At 47.9% G+C, this 17,235-nt stretch overlaps 1 protein-coding gene across 17 annotated transcripts in view; it reads right to left on the minus strand.

Moving 5' to 3' along the window:
* The window catches only part of LOC122972216 (histone-lysine N-methyltransferase 2C-like), a 91,125-nt gene that overhangs the window by 62,488 nt on the left and 11,402 nt on the right, over positions 1-17,235 (minus strand). For 13 of the 17 annotated variants that reach the window (XM_044339115.1, XM_044339103.1, XM_044339110.1 and 10 more), the window contains exons 4-17: positions 16,618-17,209; positions 15,807-15,986; positions 15,625-15,647; positions 14,406-14,495; positions 14,191-14,300; positions 13,952-14,102; positions 13,360-13,531; positions 12,983-13,097; positions 12,706-12,869; positions 7,058-11,649; positions 6,295-6,480; positions 5,084-6,123; positions 4,897-5,004; positions 702-827 (exon numbers count right to left, since the gene is read on the minus strand). In XM_044339115.1, coding sequence (XP_044195050.1) covers positions 702-827; positions 4,897-5,004; positions 5,084-6,123; positions 6,295-6,480; positions 7,058-11,649; positions 12,706-12,869; positions 12,983-13,097; positions 13,360-13,531; positions 13,952-14,102; positions 14,191-14,300; positions 14,406-14,495; positions 15,625-15,647; positions 15,807-15,986; positions 16,618-17,209 — 7,649 coding nt within the window. Of the gene's footprint in view, positions 1-701; positions 828-4,896; positions 5,005-5,083; positions 6,124-6,294; positions 6,481-7,057; positions 11,650-12,705; positions 12,870-12,982; positions 13,098-13,359; positions 13,532-13,951; positions 14,103-14,190; positions 14,301-14,405; positions 14,496-15,624; positions 15,648-15,806; positions 15,987-16,617; positions 17,210-17,235 lie in introns of those variants that run through there. The other 4 variants (XM_044339119.1, XM_044339120.1, XM_044339111.1 and 1 more) reach the window with 2 other exon arrangements.

Raw genomic sequence — 17,235 nt, forward strand, 5'->3', positions numbered from 1 at the left:
AGAGGAGTAGGAGGATAGAGAGGAGGATGGAAGGAGGAAGAGGAGGAGGAAGGAAAGAAAGGAGGAAGAGGAGGAGGAAGGAAAGAAAGGAGGAGGAGGAGGAAGAGGAGGAGGCGGAGGGGGAGGAAAAACAGGGAGCAACATCACACCATGACATCACCTCTTTAATGACATCACACATGCTGTATGTTACCATGGAGACAGCGTCAGGCATCGCCCCACGCTCTCGTTAGTTTTTGGACATAATCAGCTGATCCTGGTGTGATTACTGCGTGTCACTATTTACAGATGTTGATTTAACAAATGTGTCACTTCCTGTTGTTAAGCACCACCCACCACACTGACGCTCCATAGCAACCCAGCGAACTAATCACCACCTGCTGTCATCTGTTTACTGACGACCACATAAACACATAAATTAATTAATAATAAATAAAAATAAAAACATTTCTAAAACCCCTGATCTGATGTCTGATGGTCCTTCAACAACTTCAACAACTTCATCGCCTGCCTTTATGGCCCAGAGGGGTGGGGTTAGACACACAGTTAGTCAGCTGCTGTTAGCTCATCGAAAGTCAGGGTGCACTTGTTTTTGACACTGTTACATCTCAGAGGGGTGGATCAACACTGAAACACTGTTAGTCAGCTGATAGTTAGTTACAGCCAGAGAGGCCTATCAAAGTTAGGGTGCGCTTCTTTACCACTCTCATGCTCCAGAGGGGGGAGTCCGGTGGACGGGGCTTAGGGCTGTCCCACCCTCCCTCCCCCGTGGAATCCTGGGAGGACGAGGGGGGGCTCACCGCCCTGCAATTACTCCACCACGAACCCTGAGTTAGGGAGGAGGAGGAGGAGGAGGAGGAGGAGGACGAGGAAGGTGGATGAAGTGGAGGTGGAGGACGAGGATAAAAGAAAAGAGAAGGAGGAAAGGGAGAGGAAGGAGAGAGGAAGAGGAACAAAAGAAGAGGTGGAGAAGGTGGGAGGAGGAGGGGACAAAATGCAGTAACATAAATGCAACAGCCACAAAACAAAAAGTCAAACTGAGAGGAAAAAAAAAAAGAAAAATCAGGCAAAAATTAACAAAAAGTCAATAAGATGACGTTACCATGGCAACAACATGCAGCCAGTCAGGACACATACAGTCATACTGACCGCTCCCGAAGTGACATCTGCAGGTATATTAACATGCTGTTTAATGTGCTGCAGCTGAGCAGCTAATTAGCTACCTGGCTGCTAACTGGCGTTAGCGGTGAATAAGAAGATCAGAAGGAGACTTTAGCAGGAAGCTAAAATGTGGGTTGTTGTTCAGAGTCTGAGTAGCAGGATGCAGTCAGGCTCAGTGTGACCGTCTGCTCTGCTGATGATGATGATAGAACGACACGATCGATCGCTTTATGCAAAGATTGATTGGCTCAGCTATGTAAGGATGATGGAATAACATTTAATGTAAATAATGTACAATGAGAGGACGCCATCATGAAATCAAAAAACTTAATTTAAATGCTGTAATAGATAAAATACATGACATTTAATGTCAGTTGGACTTTAAACGGCTCCAGACAGCGATCACATTTTAAGTCCAAATCTGTGCTACATAGTGAATTCCTTAAAGAACTTCAGTACAAAGTCCCTGCACATGCTCAGTGGTGTCTGCCTTACACAGAACTGCTCTCCTGAGACAGAAAACGTGATCGCTGGTATTAAGGGCTGTCTACACCAAGAACTATAACCATAACTATAATGATAATGATGTGAGCATCCACACTTATGAACCATAACGTTGCGTAAACAGTGACGCCAAGCAAACGCTGACTGCTCCAGCTGTGTCAGCAGCTTAGGAAAATGGATACTGATGACTTGAAAAAAAACCAGCAAGGTTCACAGGCTGGTGGTGATTCAACATGTTGCTCACAAGTATTTCAGGACACCAGTCAGTTATTGTTCTTGGTGTGGAGCCCTTACTAATCAAACTAATGTGACCAAACTCTTCATGATGAAGGAACATGTCACCCAGTGCAGCGGTGTGACTCACTGACGTGTTTTTAATAGTTTCTGGACAACAACAGAGGAATCAGATATATCAGCTTTGATACACACACAATACTTGTTAGTAGATCAGTTGGTTTGGATCCAAACATGATGACAAATATAGAAAATCACCAGAATGATCCTGGAAAAATGTGAAATGTGGATTTACATCGAAGCTAACAGTCTGATGCTAAATGCTGGACAGTGAGTCTGCCAGCAGCTTGTTTCTGCTCAATAAACGTTCATCTTTAATTCTCTCATCGTTCTATGTGAACACAGCCGAGTCCCTCAGCATCTCAACACACACATCCAACAGCTTCATGCAACAATCTGCATGTGATCAGTCCTTCAGCAGAACATCATGCTACAGCTGTGTGTGTGTGTGTGTGTGTGTGTGTGTGTGTGTGTGCGCCAAACATGCTGAAAAGAGTAAATGCAGCGTTAGTGAATGACAGGTGAGGGGGAAGAAGAAGAAAAAGACTGATCTGATCTACATGGTTGTTTTTTCTGGCTGCAGACTAACACACACACACACACACAATATTTCCCATCATCCCCTGAGAGGGGACTGAGCCTGGACCAACAGTTTTCCGTTGGTTCGGTTTGATCAGAGAGGAGAGAAAGAACCCAACATCTCAAATAAACACATTTCTAAAGAAACCTTTAATTCTACAAATATTTCAACAAAAAAAACGAACCGTTATTTTCATCATTAGTTAAAGTGCTGATCATTTTCTCGATTAACTGAAATAATTTGAAATTAAACTATATTTTTATGTTGATGGATTTATTTTAATTATTGACATTTATTTGGAGATAATGTTGAGCTGAAAGTTTATTTAATAAAGGTTATAAATTAAACTCAACTACAGTATTTTCTTCTTCTCATGTTCAGTAAATACACTAAACATTAGAGCTGAAACATCGTTGTTTCTGTGATCTGCAGGAAGCTTTTTATCCAGGAAGTCATTACATACAGTTGTATGGAAAAGTTTGGCCACCCCTTGACAAATAACATGGTTTGTGAACAGCCTCTCTAGGATATAGAAAAACACACAACATTAATGCATAGTTACTTTTTATGATAGAACAATAAAAATAAAAACATCATTGTGGCACATGCAGAAGTCTGGGCACCAGATTCTTTTTTACAAGGTCTCAGATCTTAATCAGCTCGTTAGGCCTGACGCATGTCAACAATTGTCATTATGAAATATCAGCTGGTGCCAGTCTCAAAGCTTAACAAACACTCTGACTCTTCAAACCTTGTGCGAACACTCAGCAACCATGAGTTCCTCTGAGCAGCTGTGTAAGACTCTGAAAATGAAAGTTATTGATGCCCACAGTGCAGAGAGGGCTGCAAGAAGACAGCAAAGTGTCGTCAGCTTGCGGTTTCCACAGTGTGAAATGTGATTAAGAGATGGCAGTTTAGGGCAACTGTGGAGGTCAAGATCTGGAAGATCAAGGTCAGAAAGGCAAATCAAAACCCACGTTTAACTGCAAAAAAACCTGCAGGAAGATTTATCAGCCTGAGGAGTGGTGGAGCAGCGATGCACTTACAAGACCTTCATAGAAGAGTCAGTAGAAGAAGCCCTGCATCTTCATGAAATCCAACGTCAGAAGTGAAACAGAACATCTACAGAAGCCTGAAGCGTTTAGGAAACAAGTGCGGTGGACTGATGAAGTTAAAATAGAACTCTCTGGACACAACCAGCAAAGGTATGTTTAGAGAAAATAAGGACACCAGCTGTTAAGCATGGAGGTGGATCCATCATGCTTTGGGGGGTTGTGTCGCAACCAGTGGTACAAGAAACATTGCACGGTGGAGGGAAGAATGGATTCTACTAAATACCAGCAAATTCTGGAAGCAAACATCACATCATCTGTAAAAAAAAAGCTGAAGCTGAAAAGAGGATGGCTTCTACAACAGGATAATGATCCTAAACATACCTCAAAATCCAGCACGTACGACCTCAAGAGACACCAGCTGAATGACCCTCACAGTCCCCCTGACTTAAACATAACTGAAAATCTGTGTGTTGATCTTAAAAGAGCCCAAGAATATTGCAGAACTAGAAGCCTTCTGCAGGAAGAATGAGAGAAAATCCCAAATACAAGAACTGAAAAAAGTAACTACGCTTAATGTTTGCAGAAAAGTGTTTTTTCCATATCCTAGAGAGGCTGTTAACATGTTTTCAATAAAAAAAAAAATCACAAAAATAGGTTATTTGTCAAGGGGTGGCCAAACTTTTATATACAACTGTATGACTCTTCATGGTATTAGAAAAAAAAAGCATCATTTTCATTTGCAATTTTTCCTAATTCCTGCAATTTTACCACAAAAAGCACATAAAATATAGCACATTTTTCGGAAAAGCCACTGAAAAATCAAACATTTTTGCCCACAATAATCACAACAAAAACTGCAAAATCCCAGAAGGAATGAAAATTTTAAAATAAACCTTCTTGTAATCTGAACCTGTTTTTCTTTTTATGCAGATTTATGAAAAAAATACATTTTCGAGAAGAAATAAACAGAAAAATAAATAAAACCGTAATTTTAGAAGCAGACCCTCTGAGGTGAAAGTCTACTACTACGACTATGTTTTCGATTATAAAATTCTTCTTTCAAGTTTTTAAATCAGATAAAAAGGAACATCTGACATTTTAAAGTAACTATCTCGAAGATTTCTGTTTTGTTCTCTTTGGCGGCACCTCTGGCAATAAGCAGTAACTGCAGGTGTCTCACTAGTTTCAGTTCCAGTGTCATTCATCTCATCATGTTGGGAAAAAAACACTTGAAATGAAACCAGCAGGGTAAAAGTAATTCACTCAAAGAATAAGTTTCAACAACGGTCAAAGGTCACGTACCTGTTTGACCCTGGCTCTGCCAGGGGAGAACTTCCTCTTGGAGATGGCTGGCTTCCCCATGCCGATTTTAGGGGTGAGTGGGAGCACAGTGGTGGGAGGAACCTGAGGCTGGGAACAAAAAATGTACAAGTTACTAGGAGAAAAAAAAACAAGGAGGAGACAGGCATCCATCTCTTGTTAAATTTACCTTTGAGAGAGGGGGAGACTCCCTGGGTGGGGGCGAGGACCTGAGGGGTGGTGAGGGTGGGTAGAGTGGGGGTGGGGTGACGGGAACTCTGGTGGGGGAGGTCTCAGGGGAGGCCTCGGTGGAGAAGGGAGACTGCCTGAGACGGATGGAGAGGTCGTCTGAAGGCCTGGAGGAGCAGGGAGGAGGCCTGAGAGTCCGACCCTTCCCCCGGCGGGCCGGAGGCGGGCTGGGGGAGGAGAGGTGCAGGAGGGAGGGGGGAGGCGATGAGGAGGTCATCAGCTCCATCACCTCCATGTCTAGAGAAGGGTCCAGGTCCAACACAGGGCTCATTGGGTCCTCCTCCACATCTGATTGGTCCACCTGCTCAGCGCCCTGCCTCGTCGCCTCCTCCACTTCCTCCTCATCAACCCCTTCACTCACTCCCCCCTCCTCCCTCTCCTCATCTGCATCCTGTTTCTCCCTCACTGGCTGTTTACCAGCAACTACCTCATGAGCAGCCACAACATCCGATGCTGCTGGCTCTGGTGCTTCAGGAGGCTCCTCCTCCCTCTCTGAAGGCTCAACGTGTGATTGGTGCTTATCTTTGGTGGGTTCTGTTGCAACAGCAACAGGTTCAAACAGGCTCTGTGACTGGCTGTCATCATCCGCCGATGGCGTGTGAGAAGACAGAGTTATGTTCTCTATCACCGTCTTGGCCTCGCCTTGATTGGTGTGTTCTTCTTCCTGGGGGCGGTCCTCCAGCGGAGGGGAGGGAGGAAGTGGAGTATGGGGGGAGCAGGAGAGGGGTAAGGCAGTTCTGTGAGGGGGGGAGGCCTCCAGAGAACCAGCTCTAGGAGGAGACTGTGACGAGGGGACGGTGGAGGCAGGAGGTGAAGTTGAGGGTGAGGAGGAGATCTGTTGGGGGAGCAAGGCAGAGTGTGGTGTAGTGGGTTGGGGGGAGGCAGGAGCTGGCTGTGGGAGGAGGGGGGAGGCAGCAGCATTGTGAGGAGGAGACTGATGGTCTTCAGTCAGGACACATCCCAGCGGGACAGGCTGGACTCCTATAAACACAGAAACACAACAGGCAGCTTCAACCCTTCATGTTCTACAATCAACGCACCGCTACGACCTGCGAGTTGAGGGTCACCTGACAAGTGACTAACTTTGCTAGATAGATTTGTAAAGTTGTTTACTTTTTTAGTCACAGAAATATTAATATATGTTTTACTTGCCATGTTTCATGTGTAACATTTTTAAATCCTCCTCTTCTGGACTCTCCTGAGGAGGCTCCTGGCCCTCCTCCTCCTCTTCCTCCTCCTGTTGTGACCTCTGCTGTGGAGCTTCTCTCTTCATCTCTTCCTCCTCTTCAGTCCTCCTCTGTTCCACCAACACCTCCTGCTCCTCAGCAATGGGGACGTCTGGAGGAACAAGAGGACATTTAAAGGACAAATACAGCTAAAAGGTACAAACCTCTGAAGTCACAGCAACTAAGAAATGTTCTTTAGACCAAAATTATCAATGTCTATAAGGGTGTAACAGTACACAAAATTCACGCTTTGGTACGCTATTGAGCAATAACAGAGCATTCAGTCAGTGTCATGGGAGGATCATCCAGCTTGGGTCTCTCATTTGTCACTTTCACAGCAGCGACAGGTCATGAGCATGGTAACCAGGGTAACCGGGATAACCAGGGTATCCACGCTAATTTGACTAAAGCAGCTAGCATATATCCATGAGCATGCTACAGTGGTGCACTGTCAAAACTTTCCGGGTGAAACTCGCACTCTAGAATTATTGTTCTGAGTAACTGGATTATTAAATTATTTTGACAGTAACTGTTTGGGTCATGGAGCATACCGAATTGAATTTCCTGTACCACACAGTTTGGGAGGATTATACGTACCATTACAGCCCTAATGTCAATACCACATAAGACAAATTTAACAGTAAATGCCAATAACAATGTACCAGCAAACGAGTATTCCTGATACTCACCGTCAGTGGCTGCAGATTCCCTCTCTGTTTGTGTGTGTTGCTGGGGGCCAAGAACAGAAAGGCTAGCAGGAGCAGGATGGGAATCAGGATCAGGCCCTACAGGGCTAGTAGGACCAGGGCCAGGGCTGGTTTCAGGCTGCACAGGAGTGGCAAGGACAGGGCTAACATGATAAGGATCAGGACTAGCCTCACAATTCATAGGGCCACCAGGACCAGGACTTGGACTACCCTCTGGTTGCACTGGGCTGGTAGGACCAGGACTCGGACTTTCTTCTGGTTGCACAGTGCTGGTGGGACGAGGACTTGGACTATCCTCTGGTTGCACAGGGCTGGTAGGATCAGGACTTGGACTATCCTCTGGTTGCACAGGGCTGGGAGGATCAGGACTTGGGGTAGTCTGTGTATCACCTGATTGCAAAGGGCCACAAACAGGACTAGAAACTGGGCTACTGCGCACAGAACTAGCTTGACAAGCATGAGAGGAGAGTGTCTGAGGAGGGCTAACCTGTGAGGGGGCAGAGCATGGGGGACTAGGCATCGCAGTGTTATCCTGAGTGGGACCAGAATGGACAGGGCTAGCATGGCCAGGACTAGCCTGAGTGGAAGTAGCATCGACAGGGGTAGCTGGTCCTTGATGCAAGGGGCTTACCAAGGCAGTGCTTTGTTGGCTTTCAACAGCAGACCTTGCAGGGGTAGGGACAGAACTTGCTAGGGACTGGTCTACCTGGCTCACACTAGCCTGGCTAACAACAAATGAGCCGTCAGGTAGGGAACTGGCAGGTGTTGGCCCAGTCTGCCTACAGCCATCTGTAGGTTTAACAAGATCAATATCAACGTGAAAAGCACTGGGAAGGACAGCGCTCTGGATTATGGAACTGGCCACTGTGTCCACATCAAGACTTGATCTAGCCAAAGTGGATCTCAGCTGTGCCACATTAATGCCAGAACTGACTTCAGTGTCAGGAGCTGGGTTATAATGGGGGCTACCTGTGGGGCTACAATACGTTTCACTGGCCTGAGTGGGACTGTAAGGAGGACTAACACAAGCGACAGTAGCATGTGCAGGGCTGCTGTGTGTCGTGCTAGCTGATGAGGGAGTCTGTCTTTGGACTGGGCCTGAGTGAGCACTACTCGAGGTGTTCTGAATGTGAAGAGGACTAGCATGACCTGCAGGACTAGACCTAGGTGGACTGTGGATGACACTAACATCAGTTACCCTAGCAGAAGGGGTACTTGTGTGGCCACTACAGTCTGAGGTAAAGTTGCTCAGACTGTGGCTAACAGAACTACTAGCTGGGCTAGCATCAGTCGGCCTACAGTGTGAAGGACTAGAGCTAGTTGGGGTTGGAAGGTAGCTCATATGCACTGCAGTAGTCTCTGAAGGACTGCAGACAGTTCGGACATGTGAGGGACTTGACTGATCGTGATGTGTGGGGCTTGTATTAGTCTGTGTTAGCTCTGTAAAACTACAAACAGAGGGACTTGTTCTCTCTTGAACATGCATGGAGCCAATTAGACTGCAGCCACTGTTAGTGTCTGTGTGGGCTGTGGTAGCATGAGAAGGGCTAACATGAAGTGGACTGTCAGGAGTGGAGATAGCAAGACTAAGACTAGTTTCTGAATGAATAAAACTACTTGGATGGTCGACAGCTACTGCCATCTCTTCATTCTGAGATAAAACGGGGCGAACAGGGCTATCCGCTGCTGAGGGGATAGCTAGTTGTGTTGAGGACCTAACAGTTGGTGCTAAGGGGCTGACTGGTTGTGCAGAGCAGCTGTCTGTTAGCGTTACAGGGCTAGCTGGTTGTGTGATGGGGGTAGTCTCAGCAGGTACAGGGCTAACATGGGCAGGGATAGCCACCATGGGCATGGGGCTAGCACAGGCCAGAAGAGAGCCGACAGGGCTAGTAGGCATTTCACTGGCATGAGTGGGACTAGCACTAGCTGACCTATTTTGGATGTGGATGGAGCTAGCTTTATCTGCAATAGCCTCTATGCAGCGTGATGGGTCGTCATTCTGTTGAATGTGGCTGGCTGTGGGAGGAATTTCCTCCATTTCATCAGCACAAGGTGAGGAAGTTAGGCTACTGTGTTCCACTGAAGTGCTAATGTGAGCAAGGCTTTCTGGTGTGTGCACAGCAGGGACATGAGGGGGGCTAGATTGGTCAGGGCTAGGCGTGCTACTCTGAACAGGACCAAGCTGGTTTAGGGGTTGGTCATCAATGCAGTGGCTAACAGGAGGCATTGTGGATAGGTCCAAGGTGTGGCTAAGAGATGTAGGGCTATTTTCCAGTGTATGGCCATCAAGGTTTGGACTCTTTGTGACTCTTGCCTGTGTAGCAAGCTGAAAAGGAAGTAGGCTATCAGGCTTTGTAGAATGGCCCTGCCCTGGGCTAGCAGGCTGTGACAGACTACACCGAGTGGGTCTGAGTGGGGACGGTGAGGGGCTACATGGAGCTGAAATGGGCCTAAGCGAGGCACGGTTTCTTGCTGTCCTGGTGGAAGTAAAGTAGACTGGTGAGACATCCTGGTCCAGTGTAGAAATGTTCTGTGCAGCCTCACATGGCAGCTGAGCAGGGCTGCTTGATCCAGGGCTCTCCTGGTCCAGTGTAGGTTCAGCATGCTGTGTGGGACTCTGTGGAGATGATGTGCAGACTTGTGCAGGACTGCTTGGGGTTGAACTATCTCCTATTTGTGGGGGACTGTGCTGAGGCTGTGTAATGATGTTTGTCAGACTACATGTTCTATCGAGCTGTGACTGTGTAATGTTGTCCTGTTCTGGACTATGTGGTGAGGAGCTTTGATTAAGCTCTGCAGAGCCTGGCTGAAATCTGGTAGGACTATACCCCACCTGGGTCTGACTGTGTGGTGGAGGGCTGTGCTGCGAATGAGCATGGCTACAAGACATGGGACTACTCTGCATAGGACTTGGCTGAGCCTCTGTGGCCATAAGCTGATCCTCTGTGGAATTCTGGGTAGGGCTAGAGGGGGTGTAACTGACCTGACGAGGACTATGTTGGACCTGCTTGGAAGTCACATGGGTAGGACTTTGCTGCAGCTCTGCAGGACCAGTAGGGGATGGCAAAGGACTTTGGTGGAGTTCTGTTGGACCGAGATGAGATGGGGCATGGCTTTCCTGATGTTCTGTAGGATCAGAATTACATGGTGTTGGGCTTTCCTGGAGCTCTGTGGAATCAGAGTGAGATGGCAGAGGAATTTCTTGGAGCTCTGTGGGATCAGGGTGAGATGGCACAGGACTTTGTTGGAGCTCTGTGGGATCAGGGTCAGATGGCGCAGGACTGTGTCGGAGCTCTGTGGGATCAGTGTAGGATGGCGGAGGAATTTGTTGGAGCTCTCTGCGATCAGCGGAAGATGGTGCAGGACTTTGTTGGAGCTCTGTGGGATCAGTGTGAGATGGCAGAGGAATTTGTCTGAGCTCTGTGGGATCAGCGTGAGATGGCGCAGGACTTTGTTGGAGCTCTATGGGATCAGCATGAGATGGCATAGGACTTTGTTGCTGCTCTGTGGGATCAGCGTGAGACAAAGCAGGACTTTGTTGGAGCTCTGTGTGATCAGTGTGATATGGCGCAGGACTTTGTTGGAGCTCTGTGGGATCAGTGTGAGATGGCGCAGGGCTTTGTGGGAGCTCTGTGGGATCAGCATGAGATGGCGCAGGACTTTGTGGAACGTCTGTGGGATCAGCATGAGATGGCATGGGACTTTGTTGGAGTTCTGAGGGATCAGCATGAGATGACATGGGACTTTGTTGCAGCTCTGTGGGATCAGCGTGAGATGGCAGGGGACTTTGTTGGAGCTCTGTGGGATTAGTGTGAGATGGCAGGGGACTTTGTTGGAGCTCTGTGGCATCTGGTTGAGATGGCGCAAGACTTTGTTGGAGCTCTGTGGGATCAGGATAAGATAAAGCAAGACTTTGTTGGAACTCTGTGCTATCAGCTTGAGATGGCGCAGGACCATGTTGGTGCTCTGTGGGATCAGCGTGAGATGGGGCAGGACTTTGTTGGAGCTCTGTGGGGTCAGCGTGAGATGGGGCAGGACTTTGTTGGAGCTCTGTGGGGTCAGCGTGAGATGGGGCAGGACTTTGTTGGAGCTCTGTGGGGTCAGTGTGGGATGGGGAAGGACTTTGTTGGTGCTCTGTGGGATCAGTATGAGATGGCAGGGGAATTTGTTGGAGCTCTGTCGGATCTGGATGAGATGGGGCAGGATGTTGTTGGAGTTCTGTGGGGTCCAGGCGAGATGTCGTAGAACTTTGTTTGAGCTCTGTGGGGTCAGGGTGAGATGGTGGAGGACTTTGCTGCAAGGGTGTACAGATGGTCTTGGTAGGACTCTGTGCAGGCTCTGAGCAGATGAGCTGGACTGGGCTATGAGCGGTAGGACTGATGGGTGGAGCCTCAGTATGATTTGGAACTGGTGGCTGTGAAATGCTGTGTGGGTGTGTGGGACTATGTGGCAGGGCAGGGGTAGGACTGTGTGGGATTAGCTCCTCCTCCTGAGTCCTGCAGGTGGAGCAGACATAACCTTCAGACCCTGCCCTGCCCTCCCCAGTCTGGACAATACACTCTGTATGAACACACCTGTAATACATAAAACATAAAATAAGTATGTTTACATTTAAGTTTTCATTATTCTCAAAGAAATTTCAGCCTCAAGAGCAACACACACAAATGGGGCATGACAGGACAATGGCCACTGTATTCTACTCAAGACCACACAGTGGTTGTGCCTTGACAAGCGCCAAAGAGCCAGGACATGCAACTGTCCAATTTGCCAGAATTTACATGCATCAACTCTTCAGAATAGCAGCAATTTCATATCGCGTTCGCTCCCTGACTCGGCACATCTCAACTACTGTATCCTGACTACTTCTGTTTTCTGCTGCAATACGGCACCTCAGTTGACTCAACTCAAATGAAGCGCCACCACATGATGCTGCCAATGTGTGTTGCACTTGACTTTACTGAAACCAAAATTGATTCTTTTGTGAGCCAATTCGTCCGATCGCCTGACTGTTTGTGTTTCTTGAACTTTCTGACTTCTTTTTAGTGATGTCTACAGCCAATAACCTTCAACAGGATATATTTTGCACATTTCCAGGTCTATATTTTTATTCTGGAGCTGTACTGGAATATCTTTGCATGATTTACAGTTTTCCTTTATCTTATACTAGCCCTATATGCAGCCCCTCAGTTCAGCCTCTGTCTGACACAGGCTGTTTTGGCTCCTGTCTTTTTAATGCCCCCCCTCCCAATGAGCCCACTCTGTTCTGATTGGTCAACTTCAGGGAGCTTCCTCCGGCTCCGGAGGCTATGTAAACAAATTATAGTAGCAGGATTTCTTGGAACCGAATCAGATTCAGAATATGACAAAAACATCACAAACGAAGCATTCAGAGCAGCTGAAACCTGAGCTTTGTCTTACAGGCAGCATTTTTACATTCGTTCATCTAAAGTTTTGGTACTTTGACCATGTTTACCACCCAACACCAGAACAGGATATAAGTAACAGAAAATCGCTAAAAGCATGTCACTGATTTCAAAGTCAAAGCCACATAATTTCTCTTCAGCCCAAGGCTTTTAATGTAAAGTAGCTACATCAAGGGTTAACTTTCATGAACAGTAGTGTGTGTGTACCTATAGCAGCAGATACAGGTCAGATAGTCCTGTGGTGAGTAGAGGTTGGGGGCGTGGCCACAGAGAGGGCAGGGCAGGGCTGGGTCACATGATTCACACAAAAATGGGTGATTGGCCCACTGGCCTGATGACCTGACACCACAGCGGCGGCACACTCTGCAGTTCTGAAGGAGAGAGAGGTTTAATATCACACACATACATACTCTCCGTACATTTGACAGGTTTGGACAAAGTTCAATGCTGAAGGAGTGTGTGAAAATGTGTGTGTCTGTCTCACCTTGCAGCTCCAGCCGGTGCTGGGTGTGTGCTCCAGAAGTGGTGTGAGACAATGTGTGTGATAGGCTTTATCACAGCGCTCACACACCAGCAACACACTGTCATCCCCTCGCAACCTAATACACACACAAACACACACAGGGAGAGAGCACAGGTTAGCAGTTAAATGTCAGACACCTGCTCAAACTGACAAACAGGATATGACATCACAACTGCAGACACACACTTCATGTATCCTTGTCTGGTCTGTTTTTGTGGCTGCTGCCCTACATCAGTTTCATGTGTTTCTTCTGGTGCAGTTAATGTCTTTAAGATACTTATCTTTAAAAACTGAACACACACTCATCTCCAACTGAACGGCGTGTGTGTGTGTGTTACCTGCAGCTCTGACACACTCGACACTGAGGACACTGCCAGCCGACCCGGCACAGAGGGGAGGGGTCCAGAGGGGGGTCCAGGCAGCTACCATGGTAGCAGTTACCACAGCAACAACACAGCAACAGACTGCTGACATCACCGCCGCCTGAACACGACACACACTGTGAAGACACTGGACAGAGACAAAGACAGAAGTAAGAAAATATCACTCATCATTAATCACACACAGAATTAACAGAACTTTACTTTAGAGTTTGTCGTGTTGTTGTTCACTCCACATGTTCTCAGCTATATATTACAAATCTTTTCATTTTATTGGCTAAATTTCATTTTCATAAAAGCAAATTTACAGTTAAAAGCTGAACTTCTTAGTTTTCACAAATGAGGTCAAACAGGACATTGATTCAGTTTTCCTCCAAAGGAATCCAAAGGTCGTAAAACTATTAATTGTTTTTACTTTTCTCCTGTAAACCACTTTTGTAGAGGAAGTGTCAATAAAAGAGGAAAAACAAATTCAGACAGAGGCTAGACAGGAAGTGACATCATGACTTTAGCTCTCTATAGACGTGTGTGTGCGTGTGTGTGTGTGTACCTGTTTGTGTGTGTCTTGTACACAGTGTGTGTCTCTGGTTCCAGTCCTGATGAGCTCCGGCGGCAGCAGCACAGGGGAAGTGGTAACTCCGCCCACAGCCCGTCTCCCGGCAACGCAGCGTCGCTCCGAGCCGATGGCAGAACGCACATACCTGGGCAGGTGAGAGAGAGGGGGCGGAGCTTAGTGAGGCTGGACCGTACGTAGTTTATCCAGTTGTTTGATCAATCATAAAAACCCACCTGGGTGCTTCCTGAGTCGATGGCTTTGTCCACGTAGAGCAGTGATTGGCCCTCGCCGCGACACACCCCCTCTGACCAGGCTGCACACTGCAGGTGAGCACAGCACTGACCTGCACACACACACACACACACACACACACATATATATAGGTTTACCTGCTGACAGGATGGACTGACACTGACAGGGAGGTAAGGAGGATGTTAGCTCGGCGTACCTGTGGGGTCGAACAGTGATTGGACGTTGATGTCATGTGGAAGGCCGATGGCTCCGAGCTGCTCCACAAACTCTGAGGAAGACTCCTCCTCTGAAAACATCAGGACACAGTGATCAATAAGACTGATCAGATCATCTGTTTTTACTCTCTACCAACTCCTGAGGGAAATATCTGGCTCTTTAGCTGCTAAATGCTCCACTATGTTCACCAGCTAGTCTACAGCTAACTGTGAGCAGGTAGTGTACAGCGGCTTTTTACAGCTTTTTCTCTGAAAACGACGCTATGAGACGCTGAGAGTGAACCAGAACAGTAAAGTTTCAGCCGGACAGATAAACAATGAGCTGAAACTCACTATAAAGCTCCGTAAAGCTGAGAGGAGCTGCAGAGTCTCTGATAATTCTCTGTAGGTTCATCACTACGAGCCACGCACGTGTAGTGATGAACCTACAGAGAATTATCAGCCATCACTGACTGTGGAGGGATAGAAATATACGTTAAAAGCACTAACTAGTGCTCAGACTGACTTCAGCTCTGTTGAGTCCGTCAGTCTGGTAGATTACTGAACAACAACGCTGCATTTCTGCTGTTTCCCTCATGATGTTAGATTTTAAAAAGTCGTTCTTTGACTTTGTAAAATCATGTGTCTGAGTAATATAAACCTCTGTTCAGCGTTCGGTGTCTGATGAGAATTCAAACTCATGAATCTGTTACTCAAACTGACTGCCTGCATCATTCATGTGTCGCCGCGGCCTGAAGCAACGCGCTCTATCGACGCAGCCCCGTGTTGTTTTCAGGCTGAGCGCCGGTTTATGCTCAGGTCAACAATTCAGTTAGTAGTGGTGGGAAAAAAAAAATTCATGTATGAATCACAATTCCTCTCTTCTACGTTTCAGAATCAATTCACATTTTAATCCAAAAAGGTGTTTGTGAGGAAGCAGCGTAAAGCAACAAACTGACCAACACACTGCAGCATTTTAACCGGAGGAGGAGGAAATAACACCGTCATGTCAACCTGCAGCTCTCTTTCTGTTCCTTACTAAAAAAAAAAGTTCACTCTGACACACTTTTCTGTTCTTTCTGTCAGACAGACACTGACCTTCATCCACACAGTTTAGCTCCTCGTGTCTGTGAGTAGTTTGTTTTGACAGTGGAGCCTTTTTCTCTTTATTCAATCGAGAATCAATTGTTTTGTGTGAATCACAAGAAAGAAAGTACTCACCGCACTGTTCTGGACTGCTGCACCTACACACACACACACACACACACACACACACACACACACACACACACACAGGTTAACCAACTCGATTGATGAATTGATCACACAGCTCTTCCGATGTGAATATAAAGACTTTTAAAGCTTCTTTATATCGAGGACAAACAGGAAGTGAGGTCACTCACGTGGGCAGGGCCTGGTTGCCACGGTAGCAGTGGTCGTGGCAGTCGCTGTCCCGGTCGGAGGAGGTGCGGCGGTTGAGGATGTGGAGCGGGATGTAGCCGGGCGTCGGGCCAAACACCACCAGCCGGCCCTGGCCCAGAGGAGGCTCGTCGCCACGGTAACAGAAGGCACACTGTTTCAGACTGCAGGGCGAGAGTGTTAATGTCTGATGTGTTATCAGTTCACTTACTTCATCCTTTCTTCCTCTTTAAACCTCACACACACACACACACACACACGCACACGCACACACACGCACGCACACACACACACACACACACACACACACACACACACACCACAGTATTTAGGAATCTATGGTTTGATTTTCAGTATCATCAAAGACATTCGCTTCTGACACAGAGACTCTCTGTTAAAAAACATGTTTACAAGTGTGTGTCCATAGTAACAGTAAAGAGGTTTTCCTCGCTGTAATCATTCCTCCTGTTCATACTGGATATTAAAAGATCCTTCAAATGTGTTTTCAATGGAAGTGATGGAGGATAAAATCCACAGTGAGTCCACACAGTCATTTAAAGTCTGTGTGAAGCTTATCAAATGTCTTTTGTTTTAGCTGCGCGACGACATCAGGGTTCAAGTCAAATACTCACAAAAACCGCCAGATACTAGTAGCGTAACGGTACACGTGTTGGCCCTGAACCGTGCGGTGCTCTGTGACCCCCCCCCCCCCCCCGTATAATCTATGAAAAATTACACCCCTACCCAAAATATGCACAAGCCTACTCACACTCACACACACTCACACACTCTCACCGTTTCTCGGTGTGTCCCAGGCTGGGGGTGGGCGAGGCCCCCGAGTCCTCCGACAGAGAGCGCCGGAAGAGAGGGGACAGCGAGTCCTCGTCCTCCAGCTGGGGACAGGGGGAGGCCGGAGGGCTCGAGCAGGGACTCAGGGCGGGACTCTGCTCCGCAGGACTAGCCCCACCCCCCTCGGTCTCCATGGGAACAGTGCTGGGACTGCAGTCCACCTCCATGGGGGCGGGGCAGTGGCTCGGGCTGGGCCGGTCCTCCTCTGCAGGATGGGGAGCGGGTCTGGGGCTGGGGGCCGGGCTGTGAACCGGGCTACGGTCCAGCGACGGGGATGGGGAGGGGGGCAGGGGGCTGACTCGGGGTTCTTCCCCAGAACTGGAGGCCGGTCCTGGGCTGCAGTCAGGGAGCGGGGGGGCAGCGGCAGCAGCAGGGCTGGTTCTGTCCTCCTCCTCAGCACTGGGAGCAGGTTCTGGCCTGGGCTCTGGGGCAGCGGGGGGATCAGGGTCTGGACTGAGCCTGTCCGGGCTGGGTTCTGGGTTTGCGTTGGATTTTCTCCTGGAGGTGGACCGACGGCGTCCTGATGTCTCCTTCACCTCTGTGGAGCACAAACACAACATGAGT

This window comes from Thunnus albacares, chromosome 21 (assembly GCF_914725855.1).
Source record: "Thunnus albacares chromosome 21, fThuAlb1.1, whole genome shotgun sequence".
Taxonomy (NCBI): Eukaryota; Metazoa; Chordata; class Actinopteri; order Scombriformes; family Scombridae; genus Thunnus; species Thunnus albacares.